The 17,255-nt window shown below is 40.3% G+C and overlaps 1 protein-coding gene across 1 annotated transcript in view; it reads left to right on the top strand.

The window, feature by feature from the left end:
- The window catches only part of DCDC2 (doublecortin domain containing 2), a 174,827-nt gene that overhangs the window by 689 nt on the left and 156,883 nt on the right, over nucleotides 1-17,255 (top strand). The window contains 1 exon segment of the mRNA XM_013977473.2: nucleotides 3,968-4,022. Coding sequence (XP_013832927.2) covers nucleotides 3,968-4,022 — 55 coding nt within the window.

Here is a 17,255-nt window from a genome sequence, read left to right as displayed (position 1 = left end):
AGTTATTTGGAAAGAGTTAACACAAACATCATGTTAGACATTTGACCTTTTCTGTTCTGCTTTTTCTCTTCCCATTTTTTTTTTCTTGTAAGCTATCGCTTTAGTTTAAACAAAGACTTCTTAAAAATCACTTGGAAATATTGGATACTATATTGTCCCCAGTGCAGAAAAGTGCTTGTTGCATTTTCTCCCCATTATTTAAATTCTTTCAGCCTTTCAAGCAGAGCTGACCACGCCCCACTTGGTGACCCCTCCACCTGTCGCCTGTATCTTTATGCTTTGGGCATAATGCTTGGAAAAGTTTATTGGCTTACTGTATTTGTCTTACATATATGTCACCAGGTACCCGATGGTTAAACTTTCACGGACAGGGGTGTTAGTGATCCTTATCCTCAGTTCCTGGCAGGGAGCTCACTTATTGTGGGTGTTCAGTGAATTACAAACTGTGCTTAGGTCTGTGAAGGGAACAAAGGTAAGATGTGCCTCCTGGTCCTTTGGAGTTCATTCTCACAGGAGGCAGACCACATGCACACCAGTAATATGAATGCACAGTGCAAAGAAATGAGTGGAATTAGAAAAATAAAGTTATGTGGGAATTGAGAGAAATTATTCCTGGCGGGGGTGAGTACTTGAAGGACAGGTAGAATTTAATATTTTATAGATTTTTCTCTAAGCCTTATTGAGATACATTTCACATAACATAATCCACCCATTTCAGTGGTTTTTAGTATATTCACAGAGTTTTGCAACTGTCACTGCAGACTGTGAGAACATTTCCATCACTCCAAAAAGAAACCCTATACCTTTGCAGTTTCCCCTTCTCCCCATCCTGTAGTAACCACTAATCAGTAGTGGCTAGTCTTTTTGTCTCTATGGATTTGTCTGTTCTGGACATCTTATATATAGACGTACCCTGGAGGTATTGCAGATTCTATTCCAGACCACCGCAATAAAGCAAATATTGCAATAAAGTGAGGCACAGGAGTTTTTTTAGTTTCCCAATCTATACATAAGCTATGTTTACACTAAACTGTAGTCTGTTATGTGTGTAATAGCAATATGTGTGAAAAAAGTACACGCCTTCTTTAAGAAAATACTTTATTGCTTAAAAATGCTAACCATCATCTGAGCCCTCAGCAGGTCAAGGTAGTAACATAAAAGATCACTGATCACAGATCACCATAATTATAACAGTGAACAAGTGTGAGGTATTTCGAGAATTACCAAAACGTGACAGAGACAGGATGTGAACCAGTGCTTGGAAAAATGGCGCTGATAGACTTGTTTCATGCAGGGTTGTTGCAAACCTGATTCAAAGTGTAGAAAAACGCAGTATCTGTTAAGTGCAATAAAAGGAGGTATGCTTGTAAAAGGAATCTTATACGACTTTTTTGCGTTTTTTCTTTCACTTAGCATAATGTTTTCAAGCCTTACTGTGTTTGTAGTATGTATCCTTCATTCTTTTTATTGTTGAGTAATATTCCATGGTAAGGCTATACCACATTTTGTTTATCCATTCATCAGTTGATGGATGCTTGGATTGTTTCATTTTTGGCCATTATGAATAATGCTGCTATGAACAATCATGCACAAGTTTTCATTTCTCTTGGGTATATACCTAGGAGTGGAATTGCTGGATTGTGTGGTAACTCTGTATTTCCATAGGTTTTTTTTTTCTCCCACTGTTTTTAATATAGTATTTAATTAAAATTCAGCTGGGGCTTCAGAATGGCAAAAAAATCTTTGCTATAAAATCTATGCTTGTGAATTCTGATTTTCCCAAGTACCCTGAAAGCTGTCTAATATCCTTCCTTATGTGCTTGTTTAACTTGAGATCTAGGAGTTCTGCTTTTTGTTATGCCAGATGTTCTTTTTGGGGGGAGGTGAGACATACATTTAGATTTAGTTTCCCTTTCCTAAAACCTCCTTTGGTAGGCTTTGTCTAACTTCATCAGAAAAGAGCTAAATGCAACTGCTTCAAAAAAGCTTAGAACTTAAAACTGAGACTCAGGAGACTTGAGACTGAGCTGTTTATTAGCTCTGCATCCTTATGCCATTCACTGGACAAAGCCAGTCATTTTCCTAACATACAAAAAGGAACGTCAGCATTTCTCCCTCACAGGTTTGTTGTAGAAAGTAAATGCTCTGGATATCAACATGTTTTGTAAACACCAAGGTGTTATGTAAATGTAAAGCATGTCCAGTTCCTTTCATCATTTTCTTGGTTGATGTTTTAAAATTAAATAATTTCAATATAAAGCAATTTCACGGGAATGGAAATCTGCTTCAGAATCTATTGACAGCTCAAAATCGCAGACTCACTTGAGTAATTCATATCCTCTTTCGTTGGCACCGCCAACTCAAAAGGTAAAAACAGGTATGGTTGCAAACCAAATAGAAAGGGCACTTCAAATCATTCTTTATCTATATGTACATATAAGAGATTTTGCATGGTTATTTTTGCTTTTAACTCACACACAAAACCCCTGAGTTTGTTATAACAGTGTCCATGGTTAGTTTTCTATGCTGACAGATGAATAGTTTGTGTTAAAGTGGTAGTATCTATGGTTATAGTGATAGAAGCCAGGAGGATTTAAATGCTGAATGTATTTGAAGCTTAGCGATTGCAAGTTATATAACAAATGAAGCAACTGGCTGAACAAAAGAAAGCACAAGATATTGAGGGTAATTCATGTCATGCAGAGCTTAAATGATGGTGCAGAAGATGGCAATGCTGGAAAAGTATTTTTCACATGAAAATGATCAATTTTCTTCTTGAATTTCTTTTACTCATATTTCTTCTAATATTTTTGAAACTATGATTAAACTTCAGGGAGCTCTTAAGCCTTTATTTTATAGCAAAGAAATCTAGAGATTTTTTTCCCCCAAAGTATTTCTTCTGCATTTTTGGAAACTGACACTACTACATGAATGTTGTGGATCTGAGATTGTTTTCCTGCACATGACAGAATGTTTTCTTATAATGTCAGAAATCAGTCCTTGAAGATTTCCAAAAGATCCATTTTATTGCTAAGCAGAGGGAGAATTTGCACTGTCTTATGTAAATACTGTTTATGTAATGGAAATATATGAACATTTCCAGAGGTATTGATTGATTAAAACATTCTATCCAAAAAACAATAATAATAAAACAGAGCTAAAATTAATTCTAATAAAACTCTTTTGGCAACTCACCAGTGATAGTAGTTGAGGTAGAGAATGTATCTATCTTTCTATGGTTATAAATGAAATACTAGATTTATACTTTTTTTTACATTAAAACATTTATTTAGCTCCTTTTATGTATGAAGCACAGTGGAACCAGATCCCAGTGATAGACACATAGCTTGAAGTTTGTACGTTGTGTTTATGCCATAGGTAAAGAATGATCACTAGTTAATATCTTGTAGCAAGTAGTAATGGCATAACAGGGGTCTCCAGAGGTTAACTAGTTCACCCATCTGTCTCTTAGCTGAACCAATGCCTAAACCATCCCACATGGCTGAGCATTTCTGGATCATGAAAGTGCTCTCATAGGGAAAAAGATTTCCCAGCCTTTCACAGCTGTTACTCTCATCCACGTGATCTGTATTACTTTCTTTGGCTTAAAGTCTGTGATTAATGGAACTATGCACATAAACCACTCTGCACAGCAAAATTAATATAAAAAAGAGAATTACCGTATATATATAGTAAGTAGCAAACCATTGTGGGGAAAAACGTTCTCCAATAAAAGTATGTATTTCTACGGCGTCAATTTTGTTGACGTTTAGAGTAGACATGTGCCAGCTCTGAAAACGGTCCCTATTACTGTAGTTGCTTTTGATTAGTAGCTATTGATTTCTGCGTAAGTATTTCCAGTGGCTTGCTTTACTTTTTAATAATTTTTAAAAAGAAATTCATGTAGCTGACTCAAAAGTAATAAAAGAAACCCTTACTGTGTTTTTTTTTTTTTCCTCCCTCCCAGTTACTTGGACATAGGAGAAATGAAGAAAAGACCAATGGATGCTGTGAATACAGAGGTAATACAAGTAATTGTAACAGGTGCTGCTTTGTGTTTCTTATGGTGTCTTAGAGATCTGGACGGCCTCCTGATCATAAGAGAGAAGTTGTCCAATGTGTATAAATAGGACATTAGATGTTTTAAGGCAAAGATAACCCTTTCTTTGGGTCATTATCAGAAACAAACAGACTGCTCCTATTTTCCCATTTTCTAGCTGCATGTTCTCTGGTTGAAATCCATAGGAGTTTTCTCTGTTGAGTGGGAAGAGATTCTGAGCTCTGTGGTACCAGTCTTGCCAACACTACATCCTGAGCTAACTTGCTTCTGACGGCTCATGTCTGAAATGGCCAAGATCAACCTGGCTGGCTTTCCAAGAAGCCTTCTTGGACTTTCTGTGACAGAAGGAGAGCACCCCCATTTTAACTTGTATTAAAGTCACACGAGCGTGGTCACCAGATGTTTGCATGAAGCTTAGAAACACGTCTTATGAAATGCTCAGGACTCTACGCTGCACATAGCATGTGGCTCCATAGTGGAGTCATCCCTCGTGGCTATTCTATAGGATGTATTCCTTAGTTTATGGATGGAAACACAGGTTAAAAGCAAAGTTAAGAAAACAGCCTTCCATGTCCCAACGAGACAGGGAAAATTATAGTTAAATGCTGATTGGTATTCTGTTCAGCAGCCCAGGCTTCTCCTTCTCCCATTTGACCTCACATAATTAAGTTCTCCCAGTGGGTGTGTTCTGCCAGGGAAGAAATGGCTGAGAGAAAAAGGAATTTGTCCTCATTTGTAGTGCAGAGCCCAACTGGCTGCAGCTCTGGCCATTTCCTCTCATACCATGTTTAAGCCCAACAGGACCAACTAGATCTCTCTAGAAAAAAATACAGAGGGATACATTCTAATTGTGCAGTATTTGGAATAACGTGAGGTTAAATTCATTATTCAAATAATTTGTGGGAAGAGGGGCTAATTTCAGACATTGTTTAAAATAATATTCTTGTTGCTATTTTTGATTTTCAATGTGTCAATTTGATTATTTATAGAAGGAATAACTTATTGCTTAGGTAGACAAAAATATAAATTTTTCAGGTGGTGCTTATGTTACAGATGAAAAATGACCACTAGTTAATATCTGTAGCAATTAGTGAAAAAAAGGAAGACACTAGTGAATCTGGATATAATTTTGTTTGAGGAACCCACGACTGTTTGAAGTGAGCTACCTTACTTGTTTGTAGCTGGTGGCCGAAGTAGAATTTGAGATGTGTAAATTCCTGAAAAATGTGAGCCTGTGTTTACTTTGGATTCTGGTATCTTTGCTGAAGACGTTGTGCCTGGCAAATTGCAACAGGTGTGCGGTACTTTTTTAGACTATATTTTTAAAAAAGATTATTCTTTCGAAAAGAAGCATTCACAAGGACCGTAGTTAATTTAATTTGCTCATTGTTTTTCTCTTTTGGAGCCATAACTATTGGTTTCTCTTTCCTTTGGGTCCTAGGCATGAGCCACACAGACAAAGTTATAATTTATGAGTGCAAATCTTATGTGTGGCAGACCCACCCTTCATCTCCAAAAAGAGCTGTTCGTCTATCCTGCTTTCCTTCTTACTGGTGATTCCTCTCCCTTCTCATTTCCTCTAACTGCACAGACCCTGTCATAGCCTTTCATTTCTTCTCTGTCCTTCCCCACAAAGCCTTCCAAAGGGGATTAAAAAAAGTAGAAGACTCTTGAGGATGCAGAGGAGCTGGGAAGAGGTGGTGGGAAACCATTCGTCCATGACCTTCAGCACTTTCCCTCACTCACCCGAGCCCCACTCTCCCACTTTCGTCCCCCAAACCTTCCCCCGAGTCTAGACAGCAGTGTATTCACTTCCCTCACTTCGTGTTCACAGGACCTTGATCTTCAGCACAGAGACCCTCCTCCCCAAAGTCCACACCGTGACCACACGTAAAGCCTGCTTTCAGCAAGGGAGGCCCAACTTTCATTGCCAGAAAGGGAGAGTCTGGGGTTCCTGGCAGCTGTAAGGGCAGTGTATTCACAGTGTATTTATTTATTTGGTTTTTGTCTCCTTAGGGCCATTGCATATGGAGGTTCCCAGGCTAGGGGTCTAATGGGAGCTGTTGCTGCCGGGCTATGCCACAGCCACAGCAACGCTGGACCTGAGCCATGTCTGTGACCTACACCACAGCTCACGGCAGCACTGAATCCTTAAGCCTCTGAGCGAGTCCAGGGATCAAACCCGCAACCTCATGGTTCCTAGTTGGATTCGTTTCCGCTGCGACACAATGGGAACTCCCCTAAAAGAGAACTCTGAATGCCTTTTCCCATACAGATACCACTTTTGCTGTAGGTTCTACAGTCTTGCTACTGCTGTTTTCAGTGGAGCACGAGTCAGAAAGGCTCTGGTGGGCTGTCCTGAGAACTTCAGTTTTGTGTGTGTAATTCTTACTGGGCAGAAACACCTCTCTCTATTCCACAGGTGATTTACCGTCAAACAACTTATAAGTTACAGGGTAGTCTGGGTTCAAAATTTGAGAAACAACTTGATGGATAACTGACCTTTGACAAAAAGCATAGATTCTGTTTTCTTCATCTAAAGTGGTGATCTCCTTTCAACTGAGAAAACAGTCTACACCTGGCTATTCTTTGCAGTAAGAGAGCACATCTTACTTCTCATCACCAGGAGGGAGTCACAGAGTTAATTCTGAAGGAGGTTTAGAATATGAATACACAGAATAGGAGAATTTGGGGTTGTTTCAAGGGAGAAATTTCATTGCCGGTAGCACAAACAGTGTTTATGCAAAGAGGTTGCAGTATGAAGAGCCAGTAAGAATGACTTTATGAGAACTGGGGACGTTTCTCTCAAACCTGATGTATTTCGTATTGCTGAAGTTTTCTGTGTTGGGGCTGTGTGATGAAAGCCAGCACATTCAAGTAGATGATTCAATTTTTCTAGTTGCTTAGCGCATATTAATCCTGATTATTCCCGGTACACATTATTACAGAAGGACCTTTCCAGTTGGTTGGGGTTTTGTGACACATGTGGCATTGGGTCCCAGCCACTGTGGCTAGGTTTTTGCAGGCGGTAGGAAACCCAGCCAGCACATGCTGGGAGGCAGCAGTGTTCTCGTCTCCTCCCAGAGCACCCCCCCGCCAGTCCATATTACACTCTGCCTGTTCTCTAGACACAGCAGTGTCCACTTGCTGACCATAGGTCACTTTGACATTCCAGGTTCTGTTGTGGTTTCTGCTGTTGCTGACTGCCCTTTGAAGAGCCACCGAAAGGACATCTAGTCCTGTTCCTCTTCCTCTTTGTGGCTGTGTCCCTGGACAGAGAACGGCAGAACTCTAAGGGATCCGTTTTGCTAACTTGAAAGAAGTATGTGGTCTAAATGGCCAACACGTTTTGCAACCGGAGGAAAGGGGCGGCAGCAGGAGGAAAGAGGGGGAAGGAGAAGGAGAGAGAAGTAAGGAAGACACAAAGGTGACTGGTGCTTTGCACCTACTCTGAAGTTGGGCAGCGCTGTGAACTCTGAGCAGACCTCCCTTCCTTACCTCTCTACACACTGGTCTTGCTGTTACTAATATCCAGATAAGGAGAGCTTCTAGGTACTCCTGGACTCCTGCCTCTACTCCTCAGTCATGTGGAGAGTTGTATTTTCATTTTTCTTCCCACTTTCCTTGCATCAGTGGTGGTTTTAATAAAGACGGTGTTCTCATCTTCTGACTTTGGTAGCTCATTTCCTTGTTTATGTTTTCCCAGCCCCCTCTCTGCTTCCCACCACCAAGGTACACGTCTCTTTCCGTACTTCCATGTTCAAGTCGGCTCATGGGCTCCTTCCTTTCCTCTGTCACAGAAGCAGTCAGTGGCCCCTGTCCTCTTCATGCCCCGCAGCCTCTGGTCTGCGCGTGGGTCTGCGCGTGGGATCCTCTTCTTCCTGACCAGCCCATGCCGTGATTTCCCCCTTTGGCTCTTGTCGAAGGAGGTTCTTGTTTTTCTACTTTCTCCACTTTGCTTTCACGTGGTTGAACACCGGTGCTGGGCAGCATGGTAGTCAGAGGGCAGGGGGGCAAGATGAGCAGGACAGGCATAACCTCTCACCTCTGGGAATCTACAGCCTTGCTGAAAAGACAGATCTCCCAACCTCTCTAGTACCACATAGTAAGTGAGTCATCTTGGTTAGGGGTTCAATTCTGTTTGCCTTGAGCTGTTTATTGGAAGGGCAACTTCCTTCTTCTTTGACCTTGAGTTGTAGATGGTCCTGACGGTCGCTGCCCGCCTCCCTCTGCTCTGCCACTGTGTCTCATCCATGTATTGAACCCTTTGGATTATGACATTCTTTTTTTTTTATTTTTATTTTTTATTTTCCCACTGTACAGCAAGGGGGTCAGGTTATCCTTACATGTATACATTACAATTACATTTTCCCCCCAGCCTTTCTTCTGTTGCAACATGAGTATCTAGACAAAGTTCTCAATGCTATTCAGCAGGATCTCCTTGTAAATCTATTCTAAGTTGTGTCTGAGAAGCCCAAGCTCCCGATCCCTCCCACTCCCTCCCCCTCCCATCAGGCAGTCACAAGTCTCTTCTCCAAGTCCATGATTTTCTTTTCTAAGGAGATGTTCATTTGTGCTGGATATTAGATTCCAGTTATAAGTGATATCATATGGTATTTGTCTTTGTCTTTCTGGCTCATTTCACTCAGTGTGAGAGTCTCTAGTTCCATCCATGTTGCTGCAAATGGCATGATGTCATCCTTTTTTATGGCTGAGTAGTATTCCATTGTGTATATATACCACATCTTCCTAATCCAATCATCTGGGATTATGACATTCTTAAATAGAGTGCAAGTCTGTTTCATTGTGTAAGAGGCCTTTGGTACACTTTTTATAGAGGAGACAAGCAGGCGGCTCGGCTGCAGAGCACTTAGGATGTGCTGGGCACCATGTGAGTCACCAGGCATAAAATGAGAACTTCCTTGCTTTTTATTTCTTTTTATTTTTTTTCTTTTATTTTTTATCTTTTTGCCTTTTCTAGGGCTGCTCCCAAGGCATATGGAGGTTCCCAGGTTACGGGTCTAATCAGAGCTGTAGATGCTGGCCTACACCAGAGCCACAGCAATGCAGGATCCGAGCCATGTCGGTGACCTACAGCAATGCCGGATCCTTAACCCACTGAGCAAGACCAGGGATGGAACCTGCAACCTCATGGTTCCTAGTCGGATTCATTAACCACTGAGCCACGACGGGAACTCCTCGATTTTTCTTTTTAGGAGTTTGGAGTCTAGGGGAAGAGACAGACAAGTAAACCAGCTGTTATTAATCAGGGCACATATGCTGGGCTAGAGGGATGCTTAGAGCACTGGGGAAGGGTAGGTAGGATTAGGTTTATGGGTTAGCCAGTTTGAAACAGTTTCACATATAATAGCATCTTTTATTTTTGGTCCATTTCCCTTAGATTAAGGTTTCGAGAACATCGAAGTATTATAATACTTAATAAATTTAAGGTGTAAGAATATTTAAATAATTAAGTATTATTTATTATAATACTTAAGTATTATCTTATTTAATGCTTATATCTGTGTAAGGATCAAAGCCCGTGTCTGACAGAAAGAGTGAAAATCAGCTGGCTAGGAAAGTAAGAAAGGCAGCCTGCCGATTAGTCAGGCTTGGAGGACGGACACACGGCAAGCCGGCTGCAAAGTCAGCAGAGAATATGGTTTCTCCCAGTCGTGCTGCAGCTGTAAAATGCCTCATGGGCCTCCCTTTGAGTGATGACTGCTTTCTTCAGGCTGACACTCCAGACCCGCTTTGCTCCAGACACGTATTTTGCTGGGGATCTTTAATCGCTAACCTGCCCTCACCTCATAACCACCCCTAGTTAATCCACACTTTGAATTTCCCCTCTGAACTACAGTCAGTCGAGAGCTAGATCTGCTTCCCTTAGACCCTCCTCGGAACCCTTAGTGAGAACCCAAACCTTACAAAAGGTGATACCCTTCTTTCTCAGTGTCATCCTGTGGGGTCTCTGAGTGCCGTCCCCACTGCACCAAATCAGTAAATCTGATTTTATCCCACTACAAATTTGTTCCCTTTCCTGGTGGTCTTCAACTGACTAGGCTGGAACACATACATCAGAGCTGTCTGCTAGATTGTTAAGTCTTTAGGAGGTCTGCTAATTTCTGTATAGTATCTAGCATTAATGAGATGGTAATAGTTTTATTTTCTATAGTTTTGAATATTCCTTATCACAGTTAAGGGAGCTGTCTGTTTGCCTGCCAGGTGCATGCCTGGTGATTCTGCATTTCACATATGGGTTGGATGTCTCAAATAAATAGAAGTCTTCATAGCCATTATATATCTGGCTTTTTTTTTTTTTCTTTCTAGGGCTGCATCTGTGGTATATGGAAGATCCCAGGCTAGGAGTCGAATCAGAAGCTGCAGCTGCCAGCCTATGCCACAGCCACAGCAATGCCAGATCTGAGCCGCTTCTGCAGCCTACCCCACAGGTCATGGCAATACGGGATCCTTAACCCACCAAGTGGGGTCAGGGATCAAACCTACATCCTCAGGGAGACTAGTTAGGTTAGTTACCACCAAGCCACAATGGAAGCTCCCAAAAGTCCACATTTTAAGGGCTGAGATTTTGAACTTTATCAGTAATGAGTCAGAAAATAATGGGACTGATTTTTGAGAAGCAATAAACTCCTAATTTCTGGAAAATTTGTTCCATTTCCTTGGAGTTATGAACACCCAAGCTACTCATTGTAACCTGAATAACAGCTGGGGTTGTCCATCTCTTGACCATCGGGATAAAACTGCCTTGAGCCTTCATGACCTACCTTTGGAATATCCTACGTTCTTCTCAAGATTGCTGTGAATTCCTGCAGGGATTATTTCCTTCTGCTCACCTGTTTGTCTGAGCTTTTGCTTCCAGAGTGTTGGTTGAGTTCATGGACTGTCTTGTTCCTCTATAGATTATATTTGTTTAAGGCCCCACCAACTCAGAGGTGAAATCTTCTCGCTGATGTCCACACAATACCCTATTCCCACATATTTTTGCGTGGGGAAATTTACCAGTGATCTGTAGACACGGAGTGGGTTTTGTAGATTATGGAGAAGTGCCAACAGCTCAATCCTTAGTATCAGACTTCCTCGTTCTTGAGAAAACCTTGGTCTTATGTGCCGCTTCAGGTTCCAGACTTTGGCCTTGCTGCTTGGCCTCCTCTTTCTTTTTCTCCCTCTGCCATTCTCTTGTCTCTTCTACCTCTACTCCAAGCTGCTATTGATTTCTAATACAGAACAATTTTTTTAAAAATTAAAAACCGAATGTTAATATTTCAGGGACATCCCAAATGAGTTACCAGTAGGGTTACAGAAGCTTCCATTCATTCCACCACAGCAAGAGTCAAGAATATTAAAGTTGAAGCAGTCACTTCTATGGATACATAACAACAATATATAAAAGCATGTCACAGAGTACAAAAAAGCAGGCATTCAGCAGAGTATAAACAAGCATCAGGCTGATTGTCTTAATAAGAGGGTAGGGAAACTCATTCTGGAGCTTTGTTTTGTTTCCTTGAATCTTGCTAATCTGTGTTCTCAAGGGCAGCAGAAAATATAATTTTATCCTGTGCCCCACATTTATATTTAAGAAAAATCAAGAATCTGCTTGGTTTTCCTCTTGTTTGACCTGCTCTTCCTTGTCTACTAGTGAAGGGACCAGTCATAAGTGCAGTGAAAGGCAAGAAGATAGAGCTGGTCAGTCTCCCCGTCTTCTTTATTTTATTTTATTTATTTTATTTTATTTTATTTTTTGTCTTTTTGCCTTTTCTAGGGCTGCTTCCATGGCATATGGAGGCTCCCAGGTTAGGGGTCTAATCAGAGCTGTAGATGCTGGCCAACGCCAGAGCCACAGCAACGAGGAATCCGAGCCGTGTCTGCAACCTACACCACAGCTCACAGCAACGCCGGATCCTTAACCCACTGAGCAAGGCCAGGGATGGAACCTGCAACCTCATGGTTCCTAGTCGATTCGTTAACCACTGCGCCATGATAGGAACTCCAGGCTCCCCATCTTCTAAGTGATCCATCCATGATTAAGTGTGCTGTCTAGAGTTTGGAGAAATGCTATCTTAAAAAGAAATCTTCAAATTGAAATTCAAAGGCACCAATTAATGTCTTCTCAAGGCATAGGACCTTCCTTGTTAGATAAGCATCACACGAGATCCTGTTGAATACACCGCTCTCATTTTAGGTTTTCATTTATGGAGAACTTGGATAAACTTTGTTTCTTCTTAGTCAGGTGGAGTACTGCAGGAGAACCTTGGAGAGAAGGAGAGAAAGGAAGAGAGTTTTTGAGACCTCAGAACTTGGCCTCTTCTGAAAAGTTTGTGGGAACATGGGTTGTACTTCTGGCCAGTTACTCCAGTCAATGAATGTCTTTAAGATTTTGAATGTCATTGTTAAAACTTCACGTTTCACTTTAATCATTAGGCATTATCTCCAGTGAAACATATTCTGAGATCTTCTGCTTAAAGGCTTTTGTTTGGGAGTGGGTTTCTAGACATTAAATTGGGTGTAATTATTAACTTTACTGCAGGAAGGCACAGGGCTCTGTGGTTTAACTCACTAATCTTTAGCCTGGGAATTCTGGATTCACAAGAGGAACTACTAAATAGTTAAACTCCTAAATATTTCTTTAACTTGGGTAAAGATTTCCAGATTATGTTAATCAAGTTTACTAATTTATCATAGGAAATAAAACTGACTTTTGTGAGTTCTTCCAATAATAATTGAAGCCCCTTTCCAATTTTTTATTTTACAGCTTCCCTCTGTGTTTCTAATGTTAAACTAAGTAAGAAGCATTCTTTTAAGGACAGCCAGTTCACATCAGAGGTCATGGTGATTCCAAGGTGACTATGACCTTGTCAAGGTTCTTGGAAGACAGTTTTCTGTTGAAAAACAACTGGCCATGTTTCATTTTCCTTTCATACTTTCTTGTCCCATCTCTTTTTTTGGTATTGAAGTGTGTGTGTGTGTGTATACAAGAGGGACAGAGAAGTGTTTATGTCACCCTGGAAAATATCGGTCTGATGAAACATATCCATTAATAAACCTAATCATCTCTGATCAAAAGCCAAAAAGCTGGTGATTTAGATTGTCCATTAACATGTGCCATGGCATTTATTTCAAATATCTTGCATTCTCTGTTTGGCATTTAGACATGATTTTAGAATGTCTGAAATTGGAAGACATGCAAATTACAACATGTATATCTTTTTTATTTATAGTAATAAGCTGTTCTAAGCGAAGACAGACTTTATTAAATGCAATTTATAAAATAATTATCAACCCTTTAAGAAAAATAGAAAAAGTATCCAATAAAATAAATTGCTAGTTAATTGTGTGTGTTTAAAAATACCATTTAATCAAAGTATCAAACTACTCTATGAGCTTATTGCTTTTTCTCATGAAGTCAAAGGGACAATTCATGATGGAAGTATGATTATTTCCAGACGGTAGGAATAATAGGAAACTGTGATCAAACAAATAGCAAGGTATAGCCAAGGAAGACAAGTAAATTATGCTTAGTCATTTATTGAATGCTGCTCATGTATGCTGTTACATTTTCTTGAGAATGTTTATCAAGAGCCTACTGAATGCCAGGCAGTAGGCTAGATTCTAGCCACACAAATGTAAGAAGACATCGAATATGTGCCCATCAGAAACGACAGCATGGTTGTTGTTGGAGGAAGACACTGAAAAGAGTTTTAAGGCTATGTGAAAAAGTATAAAAAGATGGAAAAATAATGCCAGAGATTGTTAATCCAAGGGAAGACAATGATTTGTTTAGACCTAATTAATAAGTGGCGTCGATGCTTATAAAGAATATGGTGACTAGCTCTTCTCCATCACAGCTGGGTACCAAAAAGGGGGAAACAGAAGTTTGAAGAATCTAGGTCAGATTGAAAGAAAACCTTTAAAAAAATTGGTAAAGACTACTAAGCATTTATTGAAAGGAAGTATCTTATTTCCTTTTCATCTATTTTAAAATATAAATACATTCTTTTGACTTGCATATTTCAGTTGTATACCAAAATGGCAGAGGTGAATTGCGATGGCCCTCTAGCCTAAAGTTGTGTGGGTTACGGTGCTGCCCTGTTCCTGGGAAGCCCAGAAGGACCACTGCCCAGGTGGTCCTGCTCCCTGGTAGAGGCAGCCGTGTGAAGGAAGAGGCTGTGGAAGTGACTGGCAGCAATCCATGTTGGTACCTTCTGTCGCGATTGCTCCAGTTTCAGAGTTTTTTCAGTGTAAACAAACAGGTGCTGCTGTGATTTGCTGGCACTTCCAGTCAGAGTTTTAAAAAAGCAACATAATTGGAAGTGACACTATGAAAGTAAAGGGTTTGAATATTCCTGTTCTGGAGAGTGGTTTTTGTATTTGGAACTGGCGGTAGCCCAGCATCCTTGACAGATATAGCAACCATCCAAAGAGATGTTTCAGTTTTTTTTCTACACACGGTACATCCAGAAAAGAAAACCCAAGGGAGTGATGGGTTAAAGGAATAAGGGAAGTGAAACTCGGAGGAGTCAGTAATAAGAAACAAGCATATAAAGTCATCTCTAATAATACATTCATTTTTGATTGCGCTGTAACGACTTAGCAATTGAGATTACACTTCTCTTTAATTTAGAATACGTGTGTGTGTGACACACATTTTTAATCTTAAATGCCTAACTTGTGCAAACTTTGTTTCAAAGATCCAGAGTAGGAGTTCCCGTCGTGGCGCAGTGGTTAACGAATCCGACTAGGAACCATGAGGTTGTGGGTTTGGTCCCTGGCCTTGCTCAGTGGGTTAAGGATCCGGCGTTGCCGTGAGCTGTGGTGTGGGTTGCAGACGCGGCTCAGATCCCACGTTGCTGTGGCTCTGGTGTAGGCCAATGACTACAGCTCCGATTAGACCCTAGCCGGGGAACCTCCATATGCCGCGGGAGCGGCCCAAAGAAATAGCAAAAAGACCAAAAAAAAACAAAAACAAAAACAAAAACAAACAAACAAAAAAAACACACAAAGATCCAGAGTAGCACAGAGCAGCAATAAATCCTTGGTCTCTTCCTGGTGGATTAAGTTTGGTGAGAACACCCTGCTAGTGAAGCTGGGGACTTGGACCAAGACCTCGTGGGACTCTTAGTTCTGGCAGATCCTTGGCCCCAGACTCTCCCCAGACATTCAGCTGTCCTCTCAAGTGTGGCTTTGGTTAAGGCATGGTGAGAGTGTATGTGTAATTTAGCTTACATCGATCTCTGTATTGGAGAATGACTAAAAAGGGCTGTGTTCCATGTAGGCTAATAGTCTTATCTTTATGTGCAAAATAAAACATATTTCATTGTACTTCAAAATGGCCGGATGGAGGCATTTTCTCAAGGTAAGGGTATTTATTTACATTCGGTTGATTTCATCATTAAATATAAGGGTGGTATGCTTTAGTATCTAGCTTGGCCAACAATGAAAATTCCCATTTATTATTGTGAAAGACTTCTTTTTAAGCAGCCAGCCAGATCAAGCTCAGATGTCATCCCATGATTACATAGTTTGGATGTTTGGTTTGTTGAAATAAGGTTGATTTCAGCCCACCTGTTAGCTGAAGGCAAAATTAAGTGGCGAGGGACTGTGGGAGAGTGAAAACTAGATGGACTTGGTATATTTGCAATGTCTAATGTTTAACCTGGGACATTTCTCTCTAGGAAATTTCTAATGGCAGTCTATGCTGCTTTGTGGTGGTGGTTGTTTTTTTCTCTCGCCTTCCAGCACTAAGTGTTTTTGAGTTTCGAAGATTTATGAATCTCCACAGTCGTCATTGCTATTTCCCATTATACAACCTAATATAATTTAGCAGCCAACTTTTAACAGTATTTGTAAAAGAAGTCATCTAATATTACCAAAGTTGCATTTTGTAAATTATACACCGATTGATAAAATTCCATAGTCACAGCCTGTTTTCCTAGAATTGAACAGGTAACTGAATTTCCAGTACTATGAGTTTTGTGTTAGCTTATATGAGATCTTCCACAGCTGGTTTTTAAAAGCTGGATTAAAAAATTATTTGAAATACCAAATTAAAAATTATAAATGTACATATTTATTATAGCACAGAGATTCTTTTAGTATGGCTTTTGCAAATCTTTACCTTGCTTTTCACGAACCCTCAGTTGACTAATATTTAATTTAGTCAAATGGTTTGTGGAAATTGAATTGAATTAACTTTCCTCTAATTGGCACTTTTTGTAATGAGATTGCCATGCCCTTGTGTTATTCCTGTTTCAATTATTTTATCAATAATATTGATAAACTTTGTCTGGCTCCTCTTACCTATTAGTCTATTGAACACATATACATGAGTATGTATGTAATGAAGTATAGGCAATGTGATTTGTCACTGGGATTTTTCAGCATTTTACTTAGTGACTCATTTATTCCTAAACTCATCTTTTCCACTTCCCTGATGTACTTGCTTATATATAATCATATTTAAATTGTAGTTCTCTATCAGTTTGGGAATTCCCTTTGCTCTATCTTATGGTATTACATTAGTGCAGTTGTGTGCATCAAATTTGGTACAAGAGAACCTTTACAATGCTTATTACAAATGAATTTATCCTAGAAAACAATCTTGGTTAAAAGTTTACATTTTAACCTGTAGCGATGTCAGTTTAGTTTGTGTGTCCCAGACACGACGAGAATACCCTGAGCAATAGACAGAATTATAAGATCATAATGGCAGTCTCCCAGTACCCCATCTCAGTGTTCCTAAAAGATTATAGAAGGTTTTGTTTGCAGCGTCTGGGCAAGGAGAGTCTGGCAATGAGTCACTCTCTGTCTCTGCTGTTATTTTAGGCCTCCTTGCACGTGGGAGGTTTGGAGCTCAGTGGAGTGACACTAATCACAAAGCTATGGTTCTCACTTGTTGGTAGTAGAAAATTAATATCACAAATTTTTTTTCGTCAAAAAAGTTCTGAGCACCAATTTCTGTGCCAGGCATCATGCTAATTGGATTCACAATGGCATGGGAGACAGACAAGGTCACAGCCTTCATGAAGCTTGTGGTGTAGTGGAAAAGGCAGATCAGCAAACAAGCCATCAAAATGAAGCATGCTGGACGGGAAGGGTGAAGAAAGCACGGGGTGCTGAGGGCGGCGACCATGGGCCAGGGGAATCCTCAGAAGCTTCCTGGAAGTAGTGACATTTGAGA

This window comes from Sus scrofa, chromosome 7 (genome assembly GCF_000003025.6).
Source record: "Sus scrofa isolate TJ Tabasco breed Duroc chromosome 7, Sscrofa11.1, whole genome shotgun sequence".
Classification (NCBI taxonomy): Eukaryota; Metazoa; Chordata; class Mammalia; order Artiodactyla; family Suidae; genus Sus; species Sus scrofa.
This window is presented reverse-complemented; position numbering and strand designations above follow the sequence as displayed.